The 16158-nt window shown below is 43.7% G+C and overlaps 5 protein-coding genes across 5 annotated transcripts; 3 read left to right on the top strand and 2 right to left on the bottom strand.

Annotated features, from left to right (window-relative positions):
- Nucleotides 1-461: 461 nt before the first annotated feature.
- C922_01910 (casein kinase II subunit beta) lies at nt 462-1807 on the top strand (the record flags this gene model as incomplete). Its single annotated transcript, XM_008817509.1, has 2 exons — nt 462-929; nt 1136-1807. 2 exons carry the CDS (start codon nt 462-464, stop codon nt 1805-1807), a joined length of 1140 nt encoding a protein of 379 aa, XP_008815731.1.
- Nucleotides 1808-3100: 1293 nt separating this feature from the next.
- C922_01909 (hypothetical protein) lies at nt 3101-3916 on the bottom strand (the record flags this gene model as incomplete). The annotated part of the gene is made up of 1 exon (XM_008817508.1): nt 3101-3916. One exon carries the CDS (start codon nt 3914-3916, stop codon nt 3101-3103), a length of 816 nt encoding a protein of 271 aa, XP_008815730.1.
- Nucleotides 3917-4975: 1059 nt separating this feature from the next.
- C922_01908 (hypothetical protein) lies at nt 4976-7567 on the top strand (the record flags this gene model as incomplete). The annotated part of the gene is made up of 1 exon (XM_008817507.1): nt 4976-7567. The coding sequence occupies one exon, from the start codon at nt 4976-4978 to the stop codon at nt 7565-7567; it is 2592 nt and encodes an 863-aa protein (XP_008815729.1).
- Nucleotides 7568-8243: 676 nt separating this feature from the next.
- On the bottom strand, nt 8244-10967 carry C922_01907 (aconitate hydratase 1; the record flags this gene model as incomplete). The annotated part of the gene is made up of 1 exon (XM_008817506.1): nt 8244-10967. The coding sequence occupies one exon, from the start codon at nt 10965-10967 to the stop codon at nt 8244-8246; it is 2724 nt and encodes a 907-aa protein (XP_008815728.1).
- Nucleotides 10968-15006: 4039 nt separating this feature from the next.
- C922_01906 (30S ribosomal protein S6e) lies at nt 15007-16041 on the top strand (the record flags this gene model as incomplete). Its single annotated transcript, XM_008817505.1, has 1 exon — nt 15007-16041. One exon carries the CDS (start codon nt 15007-15009, stop codon nt 16039-16041), a length of 1035 nt encoding a protein of 344 aa, XP_008815727.1.
- Between the last annotated feature and the right edge of the window lie 117 nt (nt 16042-16158).

The raw sequence follows: 16158 nt of genomic DNA, 5'->3' as shown, positions 1-16158 counted from the left end.
TTCCTTTTTTTCCATTTCCCCCGTTGGTTTTCCCCAATTGAGAAGTAGTATAATGCGAATAAGTCACGGAGATTTGTTTCCCTTTAGTCCAAGCATGCGTGTGCCCGCGTGGCCACGTGCACGATCGGTTTATTCACACGCACATGTGCTCTTAGCACAACCTGCTCTTCGTACCATTACGTCATTATCACAGTCCTCAGACCCCCTCCCCCTGCATCCCCCTATCCATTCGCCTGCCCCCACGTGCAACTATATAGCTGAAGGAAGCCTGTCCCGAACAAGACGCCTTAAATAATCGAATCGAAGAACATCACAAATCGCAGAACAACACAAATTGCAGAACAGCACAAATTGCAGAACAACACAAATTGCAGAACAGCACAAATTGCAGAACAGCACAAATCGCAGAACAACACAGTTTGTACGTCCCCCCTTCTTACAAGCGCAGCATAAGGTAAGCCATGGATGAGGAGGGGCTATCCAGCAACGAAAATTCTAATGACGTACTAGATGAAGAAAATCTGGAGGAGGAAAGAGACCATTCTGATATTTCTTTTGGTCATCAGGAAGAGGAGGCGGGTGGCCTCCACGGGGATAGTGGCGATGGTGGGGATGCCGAGGATGGAGGAGATAGCGTTGATGGCGGAGGTAGCGTCGATGGAGGCGATGTTTGCGATGGTCGAGATGCCTCTCTCGATGTAGAAGCCGCCCTTGATGTACTCGCAGCGGACGCGCCGAGTCAAGAAAAAGATGCCGAAGGAGATGGAAACGAAGAGGAGGAAGAAGAGGAGGAAGAAGAAGAAGAAGAAGAGGAAGAAGAAGAGGAAGAAGAGGAAGAAGAAGAAGACGATGATGAGGATGACGATGAGGACGACGATGATGATTATGATGACGATGAGTATGACGAGGACGACTTCAATGAGGCCACGGTAATGATCACGGAAGGAGGGGGAAAAAATCAATGGCGCCTATGTCTGGAAAATGCTGCCTGCAGAGGGAGGAAAAACCAAAATTGACCTAGAGGACGCCGCTGCCATGGTTTCCACCTCCAATAATTGCATGCATGAATGTGTTTATGGATGTGACAACACGTGTGTGCTCCGCCCACGTGGCGCTTTCTCCCCTCCCCACATAGGTCTCCTGGATTGAATGGTTCTGCCAGCTGAAACAGAACATCTTCCTCGTGGAAGTGGACGAAGATTTCATAAGGGATGAGTTCAATCTGATAGGGCTCCAAACGAAGGTGCCCCATTTTAAGAAGCTGCTAAAAATTATATTGGACGAAGACGACGATGATGACGACGACGACGATGAAGAAGATGACGAGATAAATAAAGGCTCCGATGAGTTGTATAAAAACAAAGACATATATGAGCAAAATGCTGCATGTCTGTATGGATTAATACACAGTCGTTTCATTTTAACGTCCAAAGGGCTAGCACTGATGAGGGAGAAATATAAATCCAGCATCTATGGTACCTGCCCAAGTATATATTGCGATAATGCTAAGTTATTACCCACTGCCATTTCGGAAGTACCCAAATTTTTAAGCCCCCTTCTGTACTGCCCTCGTTGTTGCGAAACGTTTTATCCACACAAAAATTCTCTGCTTAATCAGTTGGATGGCTCCTATTTCGGCACCAGCTTCGCTTCCTTCTTTGCGCTTTCTTTTAACATTCAGTCAGACAAGAAGAAGATTTATTACACACCTCAGATTTGCGGATTTACCATTAATAGAGACATACGCGAGACGCTATACTTGGATATGAACAAGGACAACAGCGAGTCGTCGGAGGAGTATTCGTAGTGGGCTTCTACCCTGCGCAAGTGTGTATGGGGAGCCGAGCAGTAGCGCGCAAAGAGGTTCTGTAGAGGAGGAGTTCTTCCCGTGTTCCCACACACACACAAAAAATGGGGGAATCATCCCAAGTGTACAGAAAGAGGAAAAGAACACCGAAACAGAAGCTGTCCCATGCCTTAGCGGCCCATCGAATTTTTTAAGTAACAGAAGGCGAGGTAACTACGACCGTGCTGTGGATTTGCTGTCCCACACGGTAACTCGCTTATACTCTGGAGGTTTCATTTTACTTGTTGTGTGGCCCCGCCCACCATTAGCAGCATGTGTGAGTGACCCCATTTGTATCATTACTTGCCACTCAGTTGTATTCGCGTGATGATACCGCTATGGGCGCACGCCAAGTTATTATTATATAAATGTGGATTATTTTATTTTTTTTTATTTTTCTCATTTTTCTTATTTTTTTTATTCTTTTCTGATACATCCACGCAAATGGATGTCTATAACTCAGCCATATTGGGGTATTTCTTTTTTTTTTTTTTTTTTTGCATCCCTTTTTAAGTGCCCCATTTATGAATGCACCTATATCCGCCATTCACCGAGTCTCTGTTATGGAGTACGTGCAGGCAGGGTCCTTTCACATCTTTCGTTTTCTGCGCTCTCTACATATGTGTATATATACATATATAGATATATACCTATACATATGGTTACCGGCGAAGCGAAATTTTTTGTAATTCATCCACCCGTGCTGTTCCCTGCTCCCTCTCTCCCGAGCAAAGCGAACAAAAACACGTTTGGAACTTTGAAACGGTTTTAAAAGTTGCGTGTTCGATGTGGACCAACTAGCCACAGGGCGGTCTTAATGTGAAGCCTTTTTTTCCTGTCTTCCCCTCTGGGAAAAGTGCTAGCCAGCGAAAAGGTGAATCCTTCGCAGCTTATCAATTTGGGTGTATAAGTCATCGCTGGGAAGTCACCACGTTCGGCCTACACATAGGTGGGGTGACCTACCAACATGGTGAATCCACCCCAGGGGAAATTCTTAAAAGGGAAAATTTAAAAAAAAAAAAAAAAAAAAAGGAAAGGAGACAAAAAAAAACCCCTGGGACACCCAAAAGGAAAGTTAAGGGAAAATTTAAAAAAAAAAAAAAAAAAAAAAAAAAAACACATATCAAGGTGCACATTTCCGCTGGCACGAGAAAAGGCACTACTCTACACTAGGCCCACTTCCTAATGATGTGGTTTCCTCTGCTGCCCCTCCCCCTAAGAGGCCTAAAAAGAAGGCATACGTCAGGCGGAGATTCACTTCTCCGCCTGTATCTCCCGTTCCAACCTGTTTCGCAGCTCCCTAATCCGAACCGTCAAGGTGTGATCAGGACCGAATGTCTCCTGTGCAACAGCGTACGATCGAATTAAGCAGGTGATGGCAGAGTGTGGATCATTTAACCCTAAGTAGGAAAAGGATAGATTATAATAGCACAAGGCTATTTGTTCATTTCTGTTCACCTCGATAGGGGAAGAAATTAGGATCCTTATGCAATCCTCAAAATAGCCAACAGAGGTTTCAAATTCTTCCCTGTGCTGGTGGAGCGAGCCCAGATTATTCAGTGTATCGATAATTAAATAATTCTCCTCCTTAATTATTAGCCTCTTATTAGCTAGCGATAATTGAAGAAACTCTTCTGCCTTTTTTAAATCTCCCAGATCTTTGTGTACGACTCCTAAGTACGTCTGTATGTTTGCACACATGATGCTTAATTCTCCAAAAATTTTCTTATATATGTCTAGACTTTTTAAATAGTGATTTTTCGCATCATTTAGTAGAAGATTTTTGTGTTCCATAATGGCTAGCTCTAGATAATGCTTGGCAATGTCTTCCGAGCAGTATGTACAAGAGAGAAGCTTTAACTTTAGACTCTCCTTGAGTAATTCGATTAGCTTCTCCGTGTCTTCGTTTTTTAATTCGAATCCGGAATTTATGTATGTATCTTTGGGTCCACTGTATGAGATTTTTTTTCCCTCATTTGTAAATTTCCGCGTAGCTGCACTGTGGAGCCCTTTGGGGGGGAAAAGTCTGCCCTTGCTCACCAGCCTTTGGAGAATTTTAAGGGCGCTCATTTTGGCCCAGAGCGGTTGCGCGTTTTTTAAGAAAAGGGGGGACGGTAACAGTTGCTGCGTGGAGCTTGCTTATTATTACTTATTGGCTGCTTCTTCCTCATTGCTGCTTATTGTCTGCCGTCCATTCGCTGCCGCCTATTCGCTGCCGCCTATTCGCTGCCGCTTATTAGCCGCCGCTTATTGGTAGGGTTCCCTTTCTGCGTGTGCGTAAATTCACCTGGACATGTTTCCAGTTGCTTTTAAATGGCTCAGTGCCACATTTTCCACGCGCAAATTTAGACGGTGCAAAATGGGCCCATTTTGGATAGTGTACTCTTCCTCATCTTAATCCCCTACCCAGTTGTCATTTGTGTGTTTGGGCAGAATGAGCACTTGCTTGCTCGTTTGGTAAGACCTCCTCCGCTGTCCGTTTATACTATATTTTAAGCCGCTTCACCGAGGCGTAATCGCTTCTTTGCCTTTTGACAAAATGAGGGCCTTCCCTCCATGCTTAAGGCAAAAGGAATTCCCCCGTCGTAGAATTGGGGATCTTTTCTGGTACATATTTTTGTGCTTCTGTTTCTCCGTGTAGGTAAATTGGTTTTTTTCTTCTACATTTTATTACCTCTTTTTACTTTTTTCCCTTCCAATTTTGATTCACCATGGCCACGGCTATTTATGTGCAAAGCGGAGATGGCGCGAAAATAAAAAAAACAGCCTGTTGCGTTTGTTCCCTCCCACTTTGTACATCGCCACACCGGTCGCGACGGAGGTCACGCATGACCTAATGGCAGCGCGACTGCTGGTCATTCGCTCCGCTTTAAGTCGATGCCAAATTAGTGAACCAAGTTAGAGGAACCAAACAGGCTTCATACGAAACACGCTTCTTACAAACACGCTTCGCACAAGAACCCTTCGTACAAAACACACTTCGCACAGGCACGCTTCGCCGAAATGGCCTTAAAACGGATGGGAAAGGATCCCGTGAGGGGCGCACCCATGTAGAGCATTCACCTGCCCTCATGGGGACTCCACCGCTCGTCCGAGTTTGGACCTTTGGACATTTGGGCAGTGGATAGCATGGGGCTACCTGGCCTGATCACGCGCAGACGACTGATCACGCAAATCGCCAAACAGGGGAGCGTACCAAACCATCTCCTAATTAAATTGTACCTGTACAACGTGTCGAGGATAAACATCGATGTGTATTACGACATCGTCTCTGCGCTGAAACAGGATGAGCCGCGGGGTCAGCAGGAGACTCGAATTTTTAATGTGCCCCATTTCTCGGACGCCAACTTAATTCTGTACAAATATTTCCAGTACTTACATCCACGATGTGATAAGAACAAGTTACTAAAATTAATGCTCCTTCTGTACGATAAGAAGTTACGAGAGTACAACGATAGGAAAATTTATTTTTATAACTCGTGTGTGCATGTGCACAATTTTGTCTTCCAAAATCTTTTTTACTATCATTCGAATTTTTCCTACTTGAGGAGAGGAGATGGGAAGAGCGTCCATAGCAAGTACACTCTGCACACAGATTTTTTCCTATACACATTGGACTTTTATTTGTTTCATTTGTCAAAGAATTGCAAATTTCTCAGCATCGAGCAATTGAATGTTCTTTCGAATATTTATGCAAATGTGAGTATCTCTCCGGATGTCCACTCATGGGAAGACATCCCCCGGATTGGAAGTGAATATATACAGGGGGAAACCCGCGCAAAGCAGTCCTCGCCGGAAGCGGCAAACAGAGTTGAAACGAAGGTAAACAACAAAATATGCCTCCTATTCATTCACATATCGAGGGGCATCATCGCCCAGACGCAGTCCTACATTGCGAGAAAATGCACCGCTTCGCGAGAAGAGGTCAGCATGCCCATGAAAGTAACACATACGAATGTTACCATATGTAAGACAATTTTAAATCGCCTCTTAAACAAAAGCATCTCAGAACAACATCGAGAATATGTCATTTTGAGAAAGAAATACAAAAAAAAGCTGCTAAATGTGAACACTTTAAAAAATTACCTGAACAGTGTTAAACATTTGAATATTATTAACATAAAAAAATATGTCTACATCATCCTTTACCTTTATTCTGATGCATTCCTATTTAATAAGTCGGTTTACTTTTCCTCTCTCATTTTTTACATTTTACAAAAATATAATTTACAGCACACGTACCTATTTAACATCCTATTTATCAAATTTAACTTATTTTTTTCGAATTACAAAACGTTGAATGAGTATAAAAAAAGGGTGTTGCTTGATGCACTTGGGAGATATATCGATTCCCTTCTGACATTTCGAATTAAGCAATGTGATCATGGGAAAGGCAAAGCAAAACAGACAGATATAAGTCCCGGGGGGGATCACCCAGAAGAATTTTTCTCCCATATGTATCACAACGAATTTGTAGAGAATGTACACATTTATAGAAAACTCCACGAGGAGGAGTACAAATGGAAAGGAAATTATCCCAAACATTTTACATACTTTGAAAATGCCCTCCTCAATTTGTTCACATATTTACATCACAATGTTACATTGGTGGAAGGAAGAAAAAGGACTCGAGAAACAAACTTGGTGGAGGAAGAAAATGTTAACCTTGTGCGCCAAATTTTTGTGGAAAAAAAATATAACAAATTTTGCCTGACCTGGTCCGAACATTTTTTGTCAAATGTTGTGCTGCTATCCAATTATGTTCACAACTGCCTCCCCGTTCTTTTTTCCTTCATGCAAAGGATTGTCATGGTTGGGGTGAAACACACTAGACGGGGGACAGAGCGGGACGAGACTCTCACTTTACATAGGAGAAACGTACTCATTGCGTGGGACGAACGGGGGAGAGGCACCCAAGCAGGGCGTTCGAGGCATGCGCGGTGTGTGCGATTTTCACCGTATGCACTGTGTTCACGACACGCATCCCTCCGTAAGAAAACTCCCCATCTGAAAAAAGGAGCAGCATTAAACCCATTTTCGTCCCTTTTGACGCACATATACCGCACATTTAAAGAGGTTGTTGCTAAATGCCGCCCAAATGATGAGGAGAAACTTACGAGCATACCCCCCAAATGGGAAGAAGAATCGATTATGTTCAGGAACATAAAAAAAAATAGCAATAACAAAATGCGAACGAGTCTCACACACTACTACGTCAGCAGCAGTTTTAAAAAAATCAGCGATGGGGACTTGGTTAATGAGAAAAACATTCTCACCTTCTACTGCGACATATATTTTAACAACAACATTGTCGAGGTTGACGGGCCTAAGCATTTTCTCATTTACTACAATTTTGAGAGAAATGCAGACCAGGGTAGGCAGAGTAACCAGGATAGCCACTTCGACTCGAATTGTTACCCCTCCTTCATCGCCAACCATAGGGACATTTTCGATTTCGATATTCTGTTTCCCTTTTTTTTCAACAACGCGAATGTGAGAAATTTGAAGGACCGCCAAAGTGGCCACTTCTACTTTTATAATGACAAGAGCCTGAAGAAAAACTTTTTTTTGTACATCAACGGTTATTTTGTGAAGCACATAAACTGCTACGATCGGGACATAACGAGCTTCAAATATTTGCACGACGTGTTGTTCAGGCGAAGGAGCGACTTCCACGTTGCGTGCGGTGGAGCGTATCAGCAGGCACAGTGTGACAAATGAATAGCTGCTATTACCTCCTTTTGGATGCCAATTGGGTGCGGCTGCCCGATTAGCCACCACACACTTGTATGCTATGTGCTCGCTGCCACGCCTGCACCGCGTCTCGGGAACAGTTCTCCCATTAAAACATGATTAAAAGTGAGTTAGTGAATCTGTTAGTCTTTTTTCTTTCTTTTTTTTTTTTTTTTCTTTCTTTTTTTTCTTTCTTTTTTTTTTTCTTTTTTCTCATTTTTCATGTTAACTCTGCGCCATCACGTCAAATAAGGTGCGCATGCAGTGACTCCTCTCGCTGCAGATCGGCGTCCATAAAGACCCACATTGACGAGTACATGTGAATGAGTAAAAATGTAAACACGTGGATTTGTGGACTTCTGGACTAGCGGACGATTTCCAAATGAAGCCCCGTTCAAAAGTGGACAAAAAACCACGCGGGGTCAGTGCGCAAAAAACGACGGAGGAACAGTGCCCAAACCGGTAGGGCAACAACCCAACGGATTAAACGAACACACACGGATCATGTGGAAGCAGTCGGGGGTGCCGATGGGGGTGGATGCGATTGGCCTAAACTCTTTATACAACAGGATGCCTGTAGTAGGGGATCGCTTCGCTCTCGATTTGTTTCTTCCTGTGACGTGTTTCCTGCCCCACCGCGTTACTTATCCTCTACACCTCTTGTCTACCCCTTCACGAGGGACCGCAAGACGTACTTCAATATGCCACCATGCTTAAAATACTTGACCTCGATCTCTGTGTCGATTCTGCACAGAACGTCGAAGGAGGTGGTCTTGCCCCGCTGGGTCATCTGGACCTGTATGTGCTGCTGGGGTCGCAGCTCCCCCCCATTCAGCACAATGGAGAAAGTCTCCGTGCCGTCCATATTGTAATGAGCAGCACTTTCATTGTTCAAAAATTGCAAGGGAAGGACGCTCATGCCGATAAGGTTACTTCTGTGGATACGCTCAAAGGACTCGGCTAAGATTGCTTTCACTCCAAGGAGGTAGGACCCTTTGGCTGCCCAATCTCTAGAGCTACCACACCCGTATTCCTTCCCAGCAACGACGATAACGTCTATATTGTCTTGTTTATATTTCATAGCGGCTTCGTAAACAGACATGATTTGTTTAGAAGGGATGTGTACGGTATTTGGTCCCTTATCAGGGCACAATTTGTTTATCAATCGGATGTTAGCAAAGGTCCCTCGTACCATGACTTGGTCATTTCCTCTCCTCGCTCCATACGTATTGAGATCTTCATCTTTTATATTTTTTGACTTCAAAAATTTATACGCTTCGGAACTTTTATGGATCATCCCAGCTGGGGAGATATGATCTGTGGTGATGCTATCCCCAAGGAGTAGCAGCATATGTGCATTCTTAATGTCGTGGATTTTTTCTGGATCCAATTTCATGTTATCAAAAAAAGGGGGCTTATGAATATACGTCGAATTTAAATCCCATTCGTACAGTTTGTCTTGCTTTATCTTTATATCATTCCAGTACTTGTTCACATATTTCACGTTTTTATATATATCTGTGTACATTTGCGCTTTGAGGTACTGCTGCTCATACGCATTGATTTCTTCCTTCTTGGGAATCAAATCAAGGGCTTTAATTTGGTGTCCCCCTTTTGTAATAAACGCATAAGACGCGACATCGACGTTGACGTTTCCTATCAGGCTTAGCAGTACGACTAGCACTGGGGAAGCAAGGTAATTTGCCTTTACCAGTGGGTGTATCCTTCCTTCGAAGTTTCGATTGCCTGACAGGACTGAGGAACAGATCAAGTCATTTTCATTGATAACGTCTTCCACTTCCTTGTCTAGATGTCCGCTGTTTCCTATGCACGTCATGCATCCGAAGCCGACATTATAGAAGCCTAGTTTTTCTAAATAGTGGAGTAGCCCCCCTGCTTCCAGATATTTCTGCACCGTTTTGGACCCCGGGGAAAGGGAACTTTTAATATAGGGGATTGGCTCAATTCCGTGTTCTACGGCCTTCTTCGCCAACAACCCAGCTGCTATCATGGAAGAGGAGTTACTCGTGTTGGTACACGACGTGATGGCAGCGAGGACTACACTGCCATGAGTAAGAGTATACGTCTTCTCATCCTTATAGGAGAACGAAATTACTTTTTCTCTATCCTTCTGTGGAATGTTATACCCTTTGAACCCCACTGGGGATTTCAGACAGGAGCTAAAATCTGTGTGCAAGTCGGATAGAAGCACGTTATCGTGTGGCCTCTTCGGTCCAGACACAGACAAGCTCAATTTGGACAAATCAAGTGTGTACACATCGGTGTATTCTATGTGATCCGTGTAATTATTAAATAGAGAGTTCTTTACTAGGTATTCCCTAATCAGGTTTACCTTCTCCCTATCTCGACCCGTTTGTATCAAATACTCCAAGGTAGTATCATCCACGCCAAAGAAACCGACAGTCGCCCCATACTCCGGGGCCATATTCGCAATAGTTGCTCTATCTCCTAGCTTTAAATCTTTCAGACTGGGCCCAAAAAATTCCACATATTTATTTACCACTCCGACTTCCTTTCTTAAGAAAGATGTGATGTAAAGAACCACATCCGTACTTAGCAAATGGTCGGATAACTTCCCGACGACATTTATCCCTACCACCTCTGGCAAAGTCATTGATATGGGAAGACCTAACATGGTTGCTTCTGCTTCTATGCCTCCCACTCCCCAGCCTAAGATACCTAACCCGTTTATCATCGTAGTGTGAGAATCGGTCCCAACTAAACTGTCTGGATAAAGCACTCCATTGTTGTTAAAAACACAGTGCGCTAAATATTCTAAATTTATCTGGTGCACTATCCCGGAACCGGGTGGCAATATTAACATATTTTTAAATGAGTGCATTCCCCACTTTAGGAATTTAAATCGCTCCAAATTTCTTTCGAATTCTTTTTTTTCATTTAATTCTCTTGCTTCGGGGCTCCTACTATGATCCACTTGTACAGAGTGGTCTATTACTAAATCGACTGGAATGAGTGGATTGATTTTATCAGCATCTCCTCCCAGCATGGCGGCCGTATCTCTCATGGTTGCCAAATCGACTATACAGGGCACGCCGGTCAGATCCTGCAGAAGGACCCTCGCAGGCATAAATGGCACCTCCTTCTTTTTCCGGCAATTATCCTTCCATGATAGAATCGTTTCCACATTATCCTCAGTAACCTTCAAATTGTCGCAGTTGCGGACAGCCGATTCGAGCAAAATTCGAATCGAGTAGGGCAAGCTTCTTATCCTGCTGTCGTTCATCTCGTTAAGGTCGTAGTAAGTGAGCTCCCCTTGGCCCATCTTCCTCTGGAGCTTCTCAAACGGGTTACCTTTACTGCAGTAGGTCCGCACGCAGCTGCGGAGGTTCACATTGAGGTTCTTCATCGGGGAGGCGGTAAAGAGGCAAAGCGGTAAAATTGTAACGCGGCGACGCGGCCAGGAGGCGACGGGCAATACGTCCGAGTGTTCCTGGGTGGGGCTGCTGGACGATCTCGCTCCGCGCCCGTGATACCCGCTAATGAGGCTCGCGCGTCGCTTCAAAGGATGGCTCGCCGCGCACCTTTCTACTTTATCAGAAGGGATACGTTCGTTCGAGTTTTCCCCCCTCTTCTGCACAATTGTGTGTGATGCTGCAATGTTACTCCAATCTTGCTACTCCCTCTTCTTCGCCTATGTGTATGTAGGCTGCTTCATTCCAGCGCAGTTTGGGATTTTTTTTTAAAAGTGGGTTGGCACAAAGACGGGTAAACTAGCGGCATTTCGGGGGAACGAACAAAATTGGGAGAAAAATAAACTCGGCTGATTCGCCTTAGCTGCGTTGACCCTCGTAAACGTTGCACTGGAGGAGGTGAGGGGGTCCACAAGGTGTATCACTTTACCATTGAGCAGGAAAAGAGAAGAAGCCCTTTTGGGGAGCTTTTCCAAAGATTTAAAATGCTTCCTCCGTGTGACCGCAAAAAATGGCTTTCCTTGTCCTTCCTTTTTACTGCTCACAAATTGGCAACGCGAAAAATGAGGTGCGATTGGGGAACTTGGCGGCAATCGCGGAAAAGATGTGAACGCGAAAGGGGAGGTCAATTCATGTGGTCACCCTTTTGTACACTTACATACTTGCGTATAGATTTAAGTCCGTCTGTTTGACGAAATACGGATCAAAGTGTAACGTGGGATGCGCTATGTTTGTCGCATGTTACCCTTTATGGAGTTGTTTTCACTTTTTATTTTTTTTTCATATGATCGGCTGTCGTGGGGAGGGGCGAAAAAGAAAGGAAAAAAAAAAAAATGTGCGACCCTGCTTTAAGGGTGAACCTTGTCCCATGTGAAGCGCACTGACAATCATTATGTTGTTTGGTTCATTCTGTCGTTTCGTTCATTTGGCCGTTTCGTCCAGTTCGCCGTCTCGTCCATTTCGCCGCTTCGTCCATTTTGTTGTTTCCCTTTCGAAGGGACCCATTAAGGTGTAATTTTCGCCTGAGCCATTTTCTCTGCTCAATTTAGCATCACACACACGCGGGCAATACACATGTACATACGCACATGTCCATATGCCAATGTTTGACCCACTTTTCTTACCCCAACAGAGGGGCAAGCCCTAACCAGCGGCTCCTTTAATCGGAAAAAATGGTTGCCCTTCTGAGCGGCTACACAACTAAGCACCATTGCAACTTGGCAACGTTGTGTTTACTTTTTCGCGCCACAAGGGGGTAAACAAAAAAAAAAAAATTCCGCCATTTTGGTAAATGTCCCATTTGACCCTCATATGGGCATAATAAACGTAAGGGTTAACAAAATAGGAAAGACATGGCGTCACATTTTTCACCCCACAGAACATGTTTCCATTTTTATTTACCCTTTGTGAAGAAAATTAAAGAGTAAGGTGACATTCCACCATGACGTTTCAACTGGTGAGCAAACTTAACTTATGTTCCCATTTTAAATGCGCATATTCCTTGGGGTTAAAAATAAAAGGAACGTTTGTTTATTCGTCCACTTTCGCTGCGCCGGGCATGGACGAATCGGGATCGTCGAAAACAAAAAAAATGTGTACCCCCTTATATCGTTTTCCCTTCCAAGGGGAACTTTGCTCGGAAAAGAAGAAAAAAAGGAACAGGTAGCTACACGGGAGGAAGGCGCATCCCCATTTCGTAATTATGCAAGACATTTTTTACGTATCATGTGAATGTGCCCACGCCTAATCATTTTCCCAAAACGACATTTTTTTATCTGTCCTTGTGAAGCTCCACGTACGAGAGACTGTCCCAAAAATAACAGCGCGTAAAATTACAAGTGCGTAACAGCGGATGTGAATATGCCTATACCCCCTGTGCAGGAGTGATTTGTGTACACGGCGTATGTCGCACCTTCCGAAGGTGTATAAGGCGAAAAATGGGGGGGGTTCCAGAGGGGTCCCCCATTCGGCTGTCTCCACAAATAGGAACATATTAGTATAGTTATGCGTAAGGCTCTTTCCCCTCTTCCGAACAAACTGGCATCCCTTCGTACGTCTATTGTTTGTTCTCGCCGTATTTACGCAAACATATGCACGGAGTAAAAAATGGAAACGCCAAATGGGAGGGTTAATTCGCTTTTACATTGCTCCTTTTGATGACCCTCGCTAGGCATAATGTACGAAGGTACAACTTTTAAGTGGTCAACAGATTAAGCAAACAGGTGGTAATGAATAAACGGGATATGCTTGCATCGTTGTATTTTTGCCTTCTACCTCTTAATTTTTACCTTTCCACTTGTAATTTTTTTTTTTTTCTCACCATTTTGCGTTTGCGTTCCTTTCAGGTGTGCAAAATTAAAAGGGAACGACAATTATGCTGCCCACGTGGCCATAGCATCTTGCTCAAGGGGGTGTCGACTCTATTGCGTAAAAATATTTTACCTCACTTTGGGGGGTAGCCACACCATTTCAATGCCACGATTTTTTATTTCCTTTACCCATTTAAACAACTTCCCATATGTGCCGAATGGGAAACTTTTTTACAACTGTTGGAGGAAACTTTTTCTCTTTTTAAATACCTCCAAATTATGACATACAAAATGGGGACACTAACAAAACAGAAGCGTATCATTTATTTTGTTTATGCCTATTTATGCTGGCCTCATTTTCCCCATTGATAGGCTGCAAAAGTGTTAATAAGAAAAGGGGAGTCGTCACAGGAGCGAAAAAAAAATATATTAAAAATATAAAATACAAAACTTCACCATTTTGCACTGAGGCGGAGGCGCAACTAATTATGTGCTTGGGGTACTTCTTCTAAAAGGGGCCATCTTTATTGCGAAAAGAAAAAAAAAAACGTCACCTTTTTGGCACCTCCCCTTAATTTTCTCCCTTGCTGCAAATATTTGGAGATAGCGGTGTAGCGGTATAATGAGATCCGATTCGCCGTATCGTGTAATTGATATATACATGGGAATCCACCACCACCCCGCTGAATGCGAATAAAATAATAAATATACATTACGGAACAGTGCAAAGTTGTGTTCGGTTGACATGGAAAGGGCAAAACATGCCGCCTGCTGGGCCCCGCCCCTTTCCAAGGCTGGAATGACTGCGAAGTGACGCCCCAAGTGCAGTTGCCCAGCACGTAACTCACAACGGTAAAAAAACCTGTGCATACGGCGCTGGAACGTATCTATATATGTTTGCATAAAATTCCCATGTGGACCCAGCGCGGTTTTTAGCTTGGGCGTTTTCCCCTCTGCATATCATCGATCCATGCGTGCATGGCAGGGTATATTATATACTTTCGCGCCGTATCTTCCCAAGGCCGCATGAAGCGCCCCACACGAGCAGATAATACACCCAACGGGATGTGCCAAACGGATGTGCCAAATGGGATATTGTGGCATACATTTTACTACCCCCCACTGGCGCAATCTTTGCAAAAAAAACATTCACGTTGTGCATACTCTGCCGATTGCCAAATGCTTCCCAGATTGTTCTTTTCAACTCACCTTCTGATTGGAAAAACGACGAAAAAAATAAAAAATATGCAAATCAACCCATCTTCAAAATGTATATTTAAGAAAAAAAAAAATTATTAACAATTCAGCCCATGTTGTTTACGCATAAAAGAAAAAAAAAGAGCTATTTTATTGTTTCCCATTTAAAGAGAAAGTGAGAGAAAGCCCATTTTCTTTTTTTTTTCTTATTAAAACCTTGTTGACAATTTTATCCAAAAGAATATAAAAGGTAAGCTAAGCTATATACTCGTTTTGTAGAGTTGTTTGCAGGCATATGCGGGGAAAGGAAAAGAGTAACACGCGTGACATTTTTGTTTGGTTCGTCCGTGTAGTGGGCTTAATTCTGCCCTTTGCTTTTACTACGCGACCGGAACAGATCGTTGCCCGCTCACCGCGTTGCCCATTCATCGCTTGACACATCGCCTCTACACTTCCCTCTGCAGCGAAGATGAAGCTGAACATCTCCAACCCACTGAACAACGTTCAGAAGAGCATCGAAATCGACGATGAGAAGAAGCTACTGCCCTTCATGGAGAAGCGTATAGGGAACGTCGTCCCGGGGGATTCCATAGGGGAAGAATTTCTAGGATATGTGTTTAGGATAACCGGAGGAAATGACAAGCAGGGATTTCCAATGATGCAGGGAGTGCTAACGAACAACAGGGTGAGGTTGTTATTTAAAAAAGGCATGAAATGTTATAGGCCAAGAAAAAAGGGAGAAAAAAGACGAAAGTCCGTAAGAGGATGCATAGTAGGCCAAGATCTATCAGCACTAAACCTAACCCTAGTTAAGAAAGGCACAAATGAAATCCCAGGCTTAACCGACAAAGCAGTGGGGAAAAAATTAGGACCCAAAAGAGCCTCCAAAATTAGAAAGCTTTTTAATTTGGACAAAACTGATGATGTTAGGAAGTATGTCATTGGAAGAGCTATTTCTAAAAATGGAAAAAACCGATTTATCAAGCCAAAGATACAAAGACTTGTTACAGAAAAGAGGCTACTACGAAAAAGAAGCCTCATAGCAAAGAAGGAAAGACGCCGATTAGAAAAGAAAAAAGTAATTAAAGAATATAAGAAGGTTCTGAACAAGTATAGAAATGATCTGCTGAACAGGACCGATGATGATGCGGGAAAAAAGAAAAAAGTTAAAAAATCCCTTTCCAAAGATATCCAGAAAAAAGGAGGAAATAAAAAAGATAAAAAAAATCTTAAGGGCGCCAAAGCAGAGGAAGGGAAGAAGGATCACGTTAAAAAGGATGGCACCAAAAAGGAGGTAGCCAAGAAAGACGCTGGGAAAAAGGATGGCACTAAAAAGGACGTAGCCAAGAAAAACGCAGGAAAGAAGGGCGCATCGGGATCCGCAGCGGCGGGCAAAGCCAAAGAGGAGAAGCAGTCCAAGCAGGACGGCAAGGCGGTGAAGGTGGACAAGAAGGCCCCCGTGAAGCCCCAGAAGGAGGGCGTCAAGGGTGGCAAGAAGAAGTGAAAAATGTACCCACGTATGTGTGCATGTAGCTGTGCTGTTCATGTAGCTGTGCTGTTCATGTAGCTGTGCTGTTCATGTAGCTGTGCTGTTCATGTAGCTGTGCTGTTCATGTAGCTG

This window comes from Plasmodium inui, assembly GCF_000524495.1.
Source record: "Plasmodium inui San Antonio 1 unplaced genomic scaffold supercont1.6, whole genome shotgun sequence".
Taxonomy (NCBI): Eukaryota; Apicomplexa; class Aconoidasida; order Haemosporida; family Plasmodiidae; genus Plasmodium; species Plasmodium inui.
Note: the sequence above shows the minus strand (reverse complement) of the source record. Positions and strands in the feature narration are given on the sequence as shown.